This window comes from Euleptes europaea, chromosome 20 (assembly GCF_029931775.1).
Source record: "Euleptes europaea isolate rEulEur1 chromosome 20, rEulEur1.hap1, whole genome shotgun sequence".
In the NCBI taxonomy this organism is placed as follows: Eukaryota; Metazoa; Chordata; class Lepidosauria; order Squamata; family Sphaerodactylidae; genus Euleptes; species Euleptes europaea.
In genome coordinates, this window is record NC_079331.1 from 23,594,158 (window position 1) to 23,609,211 (window position 15,054).

Below are 15,054 nucleotides of genomic sequence, written 5' to 3' on the forward strand. Positions count from 1 at the left end.
AGAGGTGGCAACTGCATCCATCTGTCTGTTGGCAGAGAACATGCGAGGCTAGAAGGGTGCTCCAGCCGTCAATCCTTAAAAAGGGAGCTCCCTACAAACTTCTTGAAGACTGCCCAAACACGGGAAGGTGTGGTCTAGGTAGGATTGCCAATTCCTGGTCGGAAAACTCCTGGAGATTTCAGGAAAGAACTTGGGGAAGGCAGGGACCTCAGAGGGGTACAATGCCATAAAGTCCACCCCCCAAAGCATTCATTTTCTGCAGGGGAACTTGATCTCTGTAGTCTGGAGATGAGCTATAATTCCGTGGGATCCCCAGGTCCCTGGGCCTGGGGGCTGGCATCCCTACGTCTAGGATGCCCATCCATGCCATTTTGTATAACTCTCAGTGTTTTTGTTAAGTGCCATCAAGTCGCTTCCAAGTTATGGTGATCCCATGAATTAATTACTTCCAAAACATCGTCTCGTTAACATCCTGGTTCATGTCTTGCAAACTGTGGCTTCTTTGACTGACTCAATTCATCTCATGTTGGGTCTTCCTCTATTCCTGCTGCCCTCAGCTTTTCCTAGCATAACTGTCTAATGCACCTGATATACCCCAGGCAAAATTTATTTTGGGGGAAGAAGAAAGATACACTTAGCAATACTCCAATACATGAATTCCTCCAAATACTTGGGGATCTGCGAGTGTTGGGAACAGCCAATCTTGGATGAGCCTTAGACAGGCTGGCCGGCACTTCTGAAAATGGCATCCAGTGGCTCGGTGCTCCTTTTCCTCCCCTAGTGCATTTTGCTGGAATTCTGGAATCCTTGCAGGTTGACGTTCAGGCACCGTCGTTTGGTTTCTCCCTTTGCATCATGTTCTGGTTTTGCTTATTTGTGCTTTCCACTGCTGGGCACCGCAACCCTCCGGCCGCTGAATTCTTTGGTAGCGCAACGTACGTCTGCCAGGTTTGTAATACAGGCGATTTGTTTGTTCAGTGAGTCATATTTTAAGTGGTATGAGTCATGGTGGGTTCACAATATCTTTTTTGGTTAAAAAAACCCTTTAGCTACTTATTTTATTTTGAGGCATCTATTTTGAGGCATTGGAGGAGAAAACAGAGTTGCACTTACCAGTAACTGTTGTTCATTGAAGTCTTTGTGCAGACACACATATGGGGACTGCGCAGCCGCAGGCCAGCCTCCGGTGGAAGATTTTCATATATAGTCTCCTAGATACAGAGGGGGTGCCCCTCCCCTCGGGAAAGAGAGTGGGTGCTTGCTCCCGCTCAAACCACCCCGTGACCCGATGGGAGGGGCGCCCTCTCCTCCCTCAGTTCTTGTAAGCCGCCGTGAACTCCTATGTAAGATAACAAGACAATAGTGAGCCACAGCGGGGATGGAGGGAGGGATGTGTGTCTGCACAAAGACTTCAATGAACAACAGTTACTGGTAAGTGTAACTCTGTTTTCATTGTCAGTCTTCTGTGCAGCCCCACATATGGGATTTTAGCAAGCTACTCACAATGTAGGAGGTGGGGAGGCGAACTATTGGAAGAGTGACTGAAGCACTGCCTTTTCGACATCAGCCTCCTTTCTCGCTTGCAGGCCCAGTGCATAATGGCAGACGAAGGTGTCGGCATCCGACCATGTCGCTGCTCTGCAGATGTCCAATAGCGGGACCCTCCTGTGGAAGGCAGCCGATGCACTCCTCACCGGCAGCCTTATATGCTGACCGGACAGCAGCCACGACCCACCTGGATATTGTCTGGGAAGAAGCAGACTTTCCCTTCTTGGGTCCAGCATAGCAAACAAACAGGGACTTATCTATCCTAAAGTGTTTAGTCCTATCCAAATAATAAAGAATAGCCCTTTTAACGTCTAATGTGTGTAAAGTTCTTTCAGCCTCAGAGGAAGGGTTCGGAAAGAACACCGGTAAGGTAACAGCTTGTGCCAAATGGAACTTGGAAATTACCTTTGGCAGGAATTCCAAACTAGGGTGAAGGACAACTCTTTCTTGGAAAACCTTTAGAAAAGGCGGATCCGACCGCAAAGCAGCCAGTTCACTCACCCTTCTGGTTGAGGCAATGGCCACTAGGAAGGCCACCTTTCTAGACAAAAGGGAGAGAGGGCACCCACTCATAGGTTCAAAGGGCCCCCCCGTAAGCTTAAGGAGAACTAATTGGAGGGACCATTGGGGCACCAGGACAGGTATTGGGGGAAACACATTCAACAGTCCCTTCATAAACCTCTTTGAGAGGGGATGAGAAAAAACCATAGACCCCTCAACTGGGTCATGGTGAGCGGAAATTGCAGCCAGAAAAACCTTCACTGAGGACACTGCTAGGCCCTTGTGTGCCAACGTGAGCAAAAACTCGAGAACTATGGCTAAGGGGCAATTGAAAGGGGGTATACCTTTCTCTGAAACCCAATTTTCAAACTGTACCCACTTCCTGGTGTAGGAGTCCCTGGTAGAGGGTTTTCTAGCCTGTAATAAGATCCCTTGAACTTCACTGCTTGGGGCCCCTTATGAGCACTGACCAGCCAAGCTGTCAGATGAAGTCTGGGTATGTCTTGATGCCATGTTTCTCCCCACAGCAGTAGGTCTGGGACCTGAGGAAGGGGGATGGCATTGGGACCAGCTAGTCTGATCAATTCTGGGTACCAGATTTGTCTGGGCCAGCAGGGGGCAATGAGAATGCAGGAAGAGTTGTCCGCTACTATCTTGCCTAACACCCTGGGCAACAGCGGGAAGGGGGGAAAGGCATAGCAGAGACGGTCGGACCATTTGATCTGAAAGGCATCTCCCAGAGACAACCTGTCGTTCCCTGACAGGGAACAAAAATCCGGAGCTTTGGTGGACTCCCGAGTGGCAAATAGGTCCACCTCTGGGAAACCCCATGTTGCAAAAACCGGTAGGAGGTATTTGTCCTGTATGGACCACTCGTGGTTGGTACCATAGTCCCTGCCCATGTATTTGATACCCCCGCGATGTGGATAGCCCTGATGAAGATGTTGTTGGATAGGGCCACCTCCCAAACTCTGATGGCCTCCTCGCATACGGACCTGGACCCAGTGCCCTCTTGCTTGTTGATGTAGAAGACAGTACTCATGTTGTCTGATTGCAGGAGCACCCTGGAACCATGAACCACATCTGTAAGGGCTAGACACACAGCAATCAATTCTAGCATGTTGATATGCAAGGTAGACTGCTCCGCAGTCCACAAACCCTGTACAGCATGGCCTGCACAATGCGCCCCTCCTCCATCCATTTAGGGAAGCATCCGTGGTTAGTACCAACTCATGGGACCAGTACCCAAAAGGGATACCCTTGAACAGATGTACATCCTCTAACCACCAATCCAGGGACCTGAGGACAACCCCAGGGATTGAGAAATGGTGGAAGGGAGTATGCAGCGTAGGCTTGAAACAGCCGAGGAACCATAACTGTAGGGGTATCATGTGTAGTCTGGCATTAGGGACTACAGCAGTAGTTGAGGCCATGAGGCCTAGCAACCTTTGGATCGATTTAACTGTCTGCCATCTTATTCTCTTGAACAAATGGACCAGTCTCTTAATGGCTACAGCTCTCTCATCCGGGAGTAGCCCCAGACCTTGGTGAGAGTCCAGAATAGCCCCAATGAAAGAGACTCTGCACAGGAATCAAGTGAGACTTTTTCCAATTTATGGCTCGACCCAGCCGTAAACACATGGACAGAACCAAGCTGACGTAGTTCTCTAAGGTCCCGGGGGAAGTGGCTGTAAGAAACCAATCGTCCAAATAGGGGAAGATGGTGCAACCCAGGGTTCTGAGGTGTGCTACCACCCCCGCCATGGTCTTCGTGAAGACAGAGGGGGCTGTAGCTAATCCAAAGGGAAGGGCTGTATACTCATAGATGTTTGCACCTTGCCTGACCTCAAGTATTTCCTATGGGCCTGGTGGATGGAGATATGGAAATACACATCCTTCAGGTCCATCACTACAAACCAGGCTTCATGGGCCAGTAACTCCATGACCCCTGGAAGAGACACCATTCTGAACTTTGAAACAAACAAATATTTGGTTCTTGTAGGTTATCCGGGCTGTGTGACCGTGGTCTTGGTATTTTCTTTCCTGACGTTTCGCTAGCAGCTGTGGCAGGCATCTTCAGAGGAGTAACACTGAAGGACAGTGTCTCTCAGTGTCAAGTGTGTAGAATAGTAATATATAGTCAGAAAGGGGGTGGGTTTGAGCTAAATCATTACCTTTGATACTTTTTGCAGGACAATAATTCAGCTCAAACCCAACCCCTTTCTGACTATATATTACACTTCTACACACTTGACACTGAGAGACACTGTCCTTCAGTGTTACTGGCGAAACGTCAGGAAAGAAAATACCAAGACCACGGTCACACAGCCTGGATAACCTACAAAAACCAATGAACTCTGACCGTGAAAGCCTTCGACAAAACAAATATTTATTCAGTTCTCGGAGATCCAGAATAGGCCTACGGCTGCCATCCTTTTTATCAACAAGGAAAAACCTTGAGTAAAAACCCAAACCTTGGGAAGAGGGGGAACACACTGAACAGCCCCTTTGGAAAGTAACTCTTTCAACTGAGTCACAACTTCCTCCATGGGGTTATTGATGGCTGAGGAAGGGGGGTTGTAACGCGGATAAACTTTTGAACTCCAAAAAATATCCGAACATAACAATTTTAAGGACCCAATCATCTTGACAGATAGCCTGCCGCTGTGAGAAGTACTGGTAAAGTCTGTCCAGGAAGAACTGGTCTCCTTCCTGGACCTGGGACAGTCAAAATTTACGACCTTGCTGATGCTGGTCTTTTTGAGTCGGAGGGGCCAAGGCAGAGCGGTTCTTACTACTACCATAATTATTAGGCCTCCTCCTGTTCCCTTGGGGTTGGTATTGCTGTAACTGGCAAGGATACTGTTGCTGTTGGGGAGGTCTGTAATAGGGGGGATAGTACCCTTACCTCCTCTGAGATGGGAAACGGACCCTGTTCCCACTAGTAGAAGGGAGGACTCCATAGGACCCAGCCATCTGTCGGTCAGCCTTCTTTTCCTTGAGAAAGTCATTAGTGGTCGAAGAGAAAAGTGTCTCCCCTTCAAAGGGCAGATCTTTTATTCTAGCTTTGGTCTCGATCGGGAATGCGGTATTCCGGAGCCAGGAGTTCCTCCGCAGAGTTATGGCTGAGGCCAAGGTTCGAGTGGAGGAATCGGCCGCGTGTTTCCCTGCGGCAATCTCTTGTAGGGAAACTTTCATGGCTTCTGACTGAGCCTATTGGATCGCCTTCCTGGGTTCTTCCGGGTTATCATCTAGGTGAAGTGAGATCTGTTCCCACATGAAAAGCTGATAGCCACCCAGGATGGTTTGGTAGTTGGCTATCCGGGCGTTTAGTGCAGCAGACGAGTAGATCTTCCTGCCTAAGGAATCCAGTCTCTTGCTCGCCTTGTCAGAGGGAGACACATGGTGGCCCACCTTTTGTTTGGATTGCATTTCCTCTGTGACTATAGAGGGGGGAGGGGGGGCTGTCAGAAAAGAGCACGATTCCGGTTTCACTCTGTATAAGTTCTCTACCCTCCGTGTAGTAGCTGGGGTAGAAGCCAGTTTGCTGAAGATAGGGGCTTGTATGTCTTTAAGCCCTTCTAAAACCAGGAACAGGACCAAATCAGCAGAGTCAGCATGCAGTCTGCTTAAAATCCTGTCCTTTGGCTTGTTGTCAACTGTGGTGACGTCCAGTTCTAGGGCAGCAGCCACTCTCAACATTTGATACGCACGAATGCGGGAGTCCTCCATGGGAGAAGAACTTTCTTGGTCCCCGACCTTGTTGTCGGGAAATGACTCAGAGGTGGCATCAGAGCCAATTGCCGCAATCGAGGATCCCTCAAGAGCCTCATCTGGATGATGAATTGAGTGCTGAAATCCAGGCTGCCACACCGGGAAGTCGGGTTGTGAAGGAATCCCCTGCTGTATGGGTTGTCCAGACAAGTCCTGTCCCTTGGCCTGGCAAAAATCAATCCAGCTTGGTATATCAGCTGGGGAGATAAGCATCTGCTGTGGATGCTGACAGAATTGCCACTGAGGAGGGGGGGTGGAGGTGAGCCTGACCGGGATTTGAAACCCACTAGTGAGGGGAAGTTAAAGTCCTGGTCTAGCACAGAACGAGCAGGTGACCCCAAGGAGGGGGTCCTAGGAGGAGGAGGAGTAAGGACCCTTGAGGTCTCCTTAGTCGTGCTTGAGGAACCTTTCTTCTTTTTTGAGGATTTGTCCTTATCCTTGTCCTTATGCTTGGCTTTCTTTGTGGTAGGCTCAGCCTGAGAGGAAGAGCTCTTTCGCTTGCTAGAAGATGGGGTCGAGCCCGATGGTACCGAGACCATGACAGTGGGGGTCAAAGCCTTCGAAACCGAAACAGCTGGGTCCGAGCCGGTGGGAACCAAGCCGCTTGGACCCGCGTCCATTGGACCCCGAAGGGGCTGGAACCGTTGATGAAACCATGCAGCTGGGGTCGCGGGGGTCGAGCCCGACCGAGTGGAAGAGACCGGAACCGAGGAGTTGCTCGGTTTCGGGGTCGAGGTACGTGCCATTTTTCTGGAGGATACCGAGATCGAGGCGGGCACAGACAAAGTGCTCATCCGAGCGGGATTTACTGAGGCCGCTTCAAAAAGGAGAGCTGGCAAACGGGCAGGGGTAGAATGCGCCGAAGTCGCTTGTGTCTTTTTTGGGGTGAGCGCAGCGGCTTCTAGGGACCTCTTCCAGAGGGTAGCTTTTAGGCGCAAATCCCTGTCTCTCCGGGCTGTACTAATAAACTTCATACAGATAGAGCAGGCCCGTACAATGTGCTCTTCTCCCAGGCATAGGAGACAGAGCTCATGATCGTCTGAGTGCGGCATTTTGGTGTCGCATTTCACGCACCGTTTGAAGAGGGGCTTTGAAGCCATAGCTACAAAATAATGCAGCAGAGAGTTGAACTGCCTCAGGTTTAAAGGATTGAACAAACTCACGAAATTCAGGAGAAACGACAATTACTTCCACACCATACGGCGGCAGAAAAAGAACTGAGGGAGGAGGGGGCGCCCCTCTCATCGGGTCACAGGGTGGTTTGAGCGGGAGCAAGCCGCCGCTCTCTTTCCCGAGGGGAGGAGCACCCCCTCTGTATCTAGGAGGCTTGAAAATCTTCCACCGAAGTCTGGCCTGCGCCTGCGCAGTCCCATATGTGGGGCTGCACAGAAGACTGACAGTGAACGGAAGACGTCTAAGATTCACACACTCCTAGCTGTCCCTTGAGGGAGTGCAAACACAAAGAAGGCTTTGCATGCGTGAATGGGCCTTGCTGGAGTCCCTTGGCAGTTTCTGCAAGCAAAACTCCAGCAGCTGCCCAGGAGTCTAACCAAGGACATGCTGAACACACAAAGCTGCCTTATATCGAATCAGCCCCTTGGTCCATCCAGGCCAGTATTGTCTACTCAGACTGGCAGTGGCTCTCCAGGATCTCAGGCTGAATGTCTTTCACATCATCTACAACTTGACCTTTTTAACTGGAGATGCTGAGGATTGAACCTGGGACCTTCTGCAAGCCAAGCAGAGGCTCTACCACTAAGCCACAGTCTCTCCCCATGTAGATGTGGACTGGAATAGAGCGTACTGAGGTGACAAGAGTTACTCTGTCAATTGCAATGCATGATCTGGGTCAACCAGCTCACACTAGAGCCTGTCCCCAGGATCTTCAAGACGATGTGAGCCAAGTGCAAGGAATCTATTAGCCCTCTTAGTTTGCCACAGGAAGGGCTGGAATTCAGCCTCTTAGCAAGAGCAGTTTCATTCTCCACTTCCAGATCAGTTCGGCTCTTACAAGAAGCCCATTCAGCTCAAGGTTTTCTCCTGATGTACCTTTGTGATTATGTAGGGTTGCCAAGCTCCAGGTACGGGTAAAAGGTATACAAATTCTCAGAGCCAGTTAACAAAATACAAAAATTATTATTGAGTGCTAGACAAAAGGGACAATATGAAGTGAATATACTTAACAACTGTGACTAAGCAAAATACAATATGTACAAGGAATGAGTTATTTTCTGGGCAATAAAGTCCTCTTCTTAAAGATGATCCGTTTCAATGGTATGATTAATTTTCAAATATTAATCCAACAGGTATGGATCCACAGTTTTATAAGTCAAGACATAGGGGGACGGCCGTTTCACCTTGGTTTCTTCAGCCCCATATTATTTCCTATATATACATGTTAACATTAAAATAGTTTCATATCCATATAGCCATTGGTACTTATAAAGTAAAAAAATATATATATATACTTACATCCATACAAAGGTAATTTCACAGCCTAATCAAGTCCATAAAGGTTCAATCTTAAGCCACAGCAATGTCCACAAGTTCCCCTAAGGGATACTAACATGGTAAAACACTTCACTCTTTGCTCATAGTTAAATACAAAACAGGTGTTATTCTGCGGCTCCTGCATGCATCTTCCCCTGAGTTACCGTATATACTCTATTACAGGCATCCTCACTGTATAGTGGCTACCGTATAACATGTAAAGCTCCAGGTACTAGCTGGAGATCTCCTGCTATTACAACTGATCTCCAGCCAATAGAGATCAGTTCACCTGGAGAAAATGGCCGCTTTGGCAATTGGACTCTATGGCATTGAAGTCCCTCCCCAAACCCCTCCCTTTTCAGGCTCCACCACAAAAACCTCCCGCCGGTGGCGAAGAGGGACCTGGCAATCTTGGGGATTATGGGAGGAAGGGCAGCATGCTAGAGCCCAATCTCATCAGATCTCAGAAGCCATGCAGGGTCAGCTTGGATGGGAGACAACCAAGGCAGGCTCTGCAGAGGAAGGCCATGGCGGGGGACCAGCCTAGAGCATCCCTGACAAGTGCATAGACACTTCCACAGACACCCCACGGCACATTTGCCCCTTCCGGTACTGTTTCCCCAAGTTCTGGCCATGCACCAAGCCACATGGGAATGTCCCTTCCCACTGCAACCCTCCTTTAGAAAGGAAGCATCGATTTTGCTGGGCAGATTCTACCATTATTCCTTTTTGTCTTCAGCTAAAGCCTCCGCCTCTGAATTTCAGGCGTTCAAGGCATTTATGTCATATCTCAGGATGGACACCCGGATGCCTAAATTCCCTTCCCTGGCTGTTACTTTAGAGCAGCATTCCAGACACCGTCAAACAAGGACAGACTTCCTGCCATTAACCGAGGAAAGCAGTAATGCGACAAGCAAAGGTGGCGTGAGAGCCATAAGGGAGTCACTTACCATTTTTTCCCATTGATTTCATGCTGCTGAACCGTATAGCCAAAATATGCTTCTTTAGAGCCGGGTATAATTCGAGGCCTCTTTGTATCGATGTTGAAGGCATCAGAGAATCCTGAGACAAAGAAACAAGGATAGAATGTAGTTATGCGGGGAAAGGAAAAGAGTCTACATTCAGATACCTAAATACATCTTCGAAGAACTCTGTGACAGAGATGTTATTTGCCCCCAAAGCAGCTGTGTCCAACCCCATGTAGACAGAGGAGGAGGAGAAGCTGCTGCTGCTGGTGGCTGACATGTACAGAGAGGTAGCTGAGCAGCACCTGGCTGCATTGGATGAGAACAAATCCCCCAGGCCTGACAATATGCACCCGAGAGTGCTCAAAGAACTTTGTAGAGAGTTTGCAGAGCCTTTGTCCATCATCTTCCAAACCTCTGGGAGGACGGGAGATGTGCCACAAGACTGGAGGAGGCGAACGTTATTCCAGTTTTCAAAAAAAGGGAGGAGGGATGACCCTGGAAACTACAGGCCAGTCAGTTTGTCCCAGGGAAGATACTGGAGCAGATATTAAAGAGATCAGTCTGCAAACATCTGAAAGACAACCCAGTGATCCGGGGAAGTCAGCATGGATTTGTCCCCAACAGTTCATAACATAAGAACATAAGAAAGGCCATGCTGGATCAGATCCAGGCCCATCAAGTCCAGCAGTCTGTTCAGCCAGCAGCCAACCAGGTGCCTCTAGGAAGCCCACAAACAAGCAGCATCCTGCCTGTGTTCCACAGCACCTAATATAATAGGCATGCACAGCTGATCCTGGAGAGAATAGGTATGCATTATGACTAGGTCCTGCCAGACCAACCTCCTTTCCTTCTTTGATCGAGCGATGAGCTTACTGGAGCGAGGGAATGTGGTTGTTGTTGTTTACCTAGATTTCAGTAAGGCTTTTTCAGTAAGACCCTAGGATAGTTAGGTGGATAGGGAAATGGTTGGAGAACCACACTCAAAGAGTAGTTGTCCATGGCATTTCATCTGGATGGAGGTCGGTGTCCAGTGGGGTGCCACAGGGTTCGGTTCTGGGGCCCGTACCTTTCAATATTTTTATAAATGATCTGGATAAGGATGCGGAGGGACTACTCATTAAATTTGCAGATGACACCAAAGTGAGAACAGCAGTGAACACGTTAGAAGACAAAATTCAATGAGATCTGAACTGAATAAATTTATTTATGGCAACTTGGAACAAAACAAAGACAGGCTTACTCCATCCTTGCACACCCATGGAAGGGGAGAAGGAGCCAGTGTAATGGGCCAGATCCCCGCTCAAAACTTCATGCACATTCCCTGCTCCCTGGCCCTGCACTTGCCACCATGAACACAGCACCTTATTATGCACTACATGGGAACAATAGTTCTCAGCATGAAATTACACAGGTGCAGCTTGTCTGGATGTTGGTGCTGGGCCCACATTCAGCAACCATACGCCAATGGGGGTGGGCTCACTCCCCCTCAAACATGGTGTGTATACAGGGCTTTTCTCTCTCAAGCCTTCAAGGCTATTTTATTTACAGAAATATTTATATTTCTGCCTTTTTTGTGGCTCAAGACGGTTTACAAATCCAAATTTGAAACGAGATTGGAGTGAAAGGGATCGTCGTATTGAAGTGAAAGCCGACTCTCCAGGGACACCCGAGAAAGTCATTTAAACCACCTTCATCGTCTCAGTCTCAACCAATGATCCTGGAATGGTCACCAACTCTAAGTTGGGAAATTCCTGGAGATTGGGGGGTGGAGCCTGGAGAAAGTAGGGTTTGTGGAGGGGAGGGACCACAGTGGGGTATATTTCCCTAGAGTCCACCCTCCAAAGCAGCCTTTTCCTCCAGGGGGGACTGATCTCTACCATCTGGAGATCAGAAATAATTCTGTGAGATTTCCAGGCCCCACATGGAGGTTGGCAATCCTAGACCCTGGGAAAGATGTTTGGGGCACAACTGAAATCCTGATCCTGTGAAGAGAATCATTGGAACCTTCTAAAGCTCTGGCAGGGGAACTGTATTCTTGCCTCTCCCTTTGGAGAAATTAAACTACACGATCCAAGGGGTTGGGCAACTCAGCTTGCTCTATTCTTATATTTCTTCAAATGCTGCCAATGTTTTCATTTCTGTTCTTCTGCTGCAGTTTTGTAGATTTGTCTGTTGCATACTCAGGCTGAACAGTGGCTGTGTTCCATTTATATACAACATATGCCATTTATAATATTTTTTATCGAATTTTGACAGTGTAGGGCTAGAAACTGAAAGTTATCACTGACAAGCTAATGAGAGGGGGCTTGAGTTGAAAGTCTCCAGTCAGTTTTTCTCCAGACAGAAGAGGCCCATGCAGGGGACGGACACACAGGAATGTGGTTTCCCCTCACCCACACATTCTTTTTTTTATTATTTATTGAGAAAAAAAGGGTTCAAGAATAAAGGAGGGGAATGGGAGAAGAAAAGAAAAAAATTGGCCATACAAATACAAGTATATTAAAAAGTATGTAGAAAAAGACTGATTACATTGTCATACAAATTTGCACCGTTATAAAATCAAAGTAACCTTCCTGGCTTGTAGATGTGATTAATTAAATTTTTCATAACCTAATAATCAACATTATTAGGTTATATAATCAACTACTATCTACTTTTCTATTACCTAATCCTGTTTTTAAACCTTAACGTATTGATAAAATGATTTTCATTTTTCAGGAAATAACTCATAATTGTGATCATTATTAGCCATATTTTAGCCATGATTGCATATTCAAAAAGCTTTTCATTCCATTCTTCTATATCAGGAAGCGGTTTGCTTCCATTTCCTTTCTAAAACAGTTCTCCCAGCAGTTGTGGCATATTTAAACAGATCTTTGGATTGCGCTGGTAATTCTAATGGAATGACACCCAGCGACATGTTTTTTGGATCTAGGATGAATTTCAATTGGAACAGTTTTTGGAATTCAAGAATACCCACAAATTCTTGAGGGTCTCCCTCTTATAATGCATAATGTTGACTTACAGACACACAAATGTTAAATTCAGTGTGAGGACTCAAAAAATTATTCCAACATTTAAAGAATCAAAGAAACAAAATTGTACATGACTGTCGAGTTAAACGTTTGCACACATTGAACTAAGATGTCTCGATTCTGCTGAGGCACACCATGTTGTCAGAACCAGGAGTTCTCAGGTGCCGATCTTGAGAGGGGAGAGGCATGGAAGCCTCAAGGCATGCAAAGAGGTTTTCTGCAGTAGCTGAAGCCCATATTCAAGACCTAAGTTCTTCTGAATGTGCTCAAGTTCCTAATGCCTCCTGGCTTACTAGATTGAGCCAGAAGGCATTGGGGAGACTCTTTTCAGCTCCAAGGGCTACAATGAACATTGTGAGCTTGGAGAGGGGAAACACCTGGTCTATAAACACCAGATCTCTTAGGGTTGATACACCACACCTCCATGCTAGGATCAGCTTTGGGACAGGGAAGCGGGGAGAAAGCAATTGGGATTTATCTTTCCTAACTTTGAGAAAAAGCTTGAGAATTATCCGAGGATATGTCAAACAGCGCTGCGACACAGGCATGTAATGAGTGTGTGTGTGGGGGGGGGGGTCCACAAGTCACTAGACTATGAGGATGAATTCTTATCCCTCAGAGAAGTCCATCAGCAAAGAGGATAGTTGAGATAGCGGGAAAGCAGAAAGCCTGTTTTAGGAACCTCCTGTGGTCTCAAGCGTGTGTAGGACACATCAGCTTTGCTTAAGAAGAGTTTTGTGGCGGTCCAACAACAGGGCATAGAGGCCGAGGCCTTCCCCGATGTACCTCCTGGCATTGGTAATGAGAGGTTGACTGCCTCTGAACATGGAGGTTCCCTTAGTCACCATGGCTGGTAGCAACTGATAGACCTCTCCCTCGTGAATCTGTCTAATCCCCTTTTAAAGCCTTCTATGCCTGTGGCCATCACTACATCCTCTGGCAGTCAACTCCACATTTTAATCACTCGCTGTGTAAAGTAGTTCCTTTAGTTATAGGTGGGGTTGCCAACCTCCAGGTGGGGCCTGGAGATCTCCCATTATTAAAACTAATCTCCAGACAACAGAGATCAGATTCCCCTGGAGAAAATGGCTGCTTTGGAGGGTGGACTCTATGGCATTATACCCTGCTGAGGTCACTCCCCTCACAAACCTTGCCCTCCCCAGGCTCCACCCCCAAAATCTCCAGGTATTTCCCAACTCAGAGCTGGCAACCCCAGTTGGAGGGCAGGGAGTAAGTGCGAATGCAGTTGACCTCAGCCGTTCTAGAGCAGTTCCTCTCGATCTGTGATTTAAGCTTTATTCTCAGGCAGAAAAATAACCTGTCCCAGGCAGGGGTGTCAACAGAGAGCCAACATAATTCTGCAGTTTTACAGTGCAATCCTATGCAGAATTCTTCCACCCATTGATTCCTAAGGGTTTAGATTAGAGGGACTCTGCATAGGATTTCTCTCTCACAGTACCACCCTGGGCATAGCTACACCCTACTCAGACCGTTGGCTTCAATGAACAAATGCACTGTGTGCTATGTAGCAGATACGCAGTGCAATCCTAAACTGACTTGCACTCAGAAGACAGTTTCGCAGTGTAGCCACGCTGGTTTGCAGTAGAACAGCTAGAATCGAGTCCAGTAGCATTTATGCCATTTATGCAGGGCTGTTTCCTTGCGGTTAGCCCAACGACTCCTTAGAGGCTTTGCCTTGATTATGCTTGCATTTTCTAACTGTCAGAGGTTGCCTTGCTCTCTCCTAACATTTCCACGTAAGAAGAAGAGGAAGAGGAGGAAGAAGAGTTGGTTTTTATATGCTGACTTTCTCTACCACTTAAGGAAGAATCAAACCATCTTACAATCACCTTCCCTTCCCCTCCCCACAACAGACACCCTGTGAGATAGATGGGGCTGAAAGAGCTGTGACTAGCCCAAGGTCACACAGCTGGTTTCATGTGGAGGAATGGGGAAATAAATCCAGTTCACCAGATTAGCATCCGCCGCTCATGTGGAGGAGTGGGGACTCAAACCTGGTTCTCCAGATCAGAGCCACCACCCCAAACCACCGGCTTTTAACAACACCACGTTGCCCGCATTTTCTGAATTTGTGTTTAGACAGCATCCAGAAAACCCAGACAAAACATGTGGGGAGAGTGGGGAGACCTCTGATGGTTGGAAAATGCAAGCATAATCGAGGCAAAGCCCCTAAGGAGTCGTTGGGCTGACCACAAGGAAACAGCCCTGCATACATGGCCTTAGAGGCCTACGAGATTTTCTGGGTATGAGCTTTCATGAGCCAAAGGGACCAAGAGAACTTTGACTCCCAAAAGCTTATACCTCCAAAATCATGTTGGTCTCTAAGGTGTCACTACACTCAGAAGAGTAACTCTGCTTAGGATCTGAAGAAGTGAGCTGTGGCTCACTAAAGCTCTGCGAGAAATTTTGTTAGTCTCTAAGGTGCTACTGAACTCTTTCTCTCTTCTTCTGCTTAGGACTGTGCTGCACATCTGTTACACAATGCATTTGTGTGGCTCAGCAAATGGCTTGAGCCTGAAATAACTCAGCTAAGTATTTTCTTACTTTTGGAAAAACATAGTCAGAATAAAACTGACAAGAAATATTAATACTCTGCCATACATGTCTGGCAACACAATCTATGCAGGGCAAAGAACGGCCGAAGAACAACATTTCGGAACTGTCACGTACAATTTCCTACCCTCCTTGTCAGAACTAGAAGAGCCAGGGGTGGTTTT

The 15,054-nt window shown here is 47.6% G+C and overlaps 1 protein-coding gene across 1 annotated transcript in view; it reads right to left on the reverse strand.

The window, feature by feature from the left end:
* Positions 1–15,054, reverse strand: part of ITGA11 (integrin subunit alpha 11) — a 132,791-nt gene that overhangs the window by 100,262 nt on the left and 17,475 nt on the right. Inside the window, exon 2 of the mRNA XM_056865758.1 lies at positions 9,264–9,375. Within this exon, the coding sequence (XP_056721736.1) occupies positions 9,264–9,375 (112 nt within the window). The remainder of the gene's footprint in view (positions 1–9,263; positions 9,376–15,054) is intronic.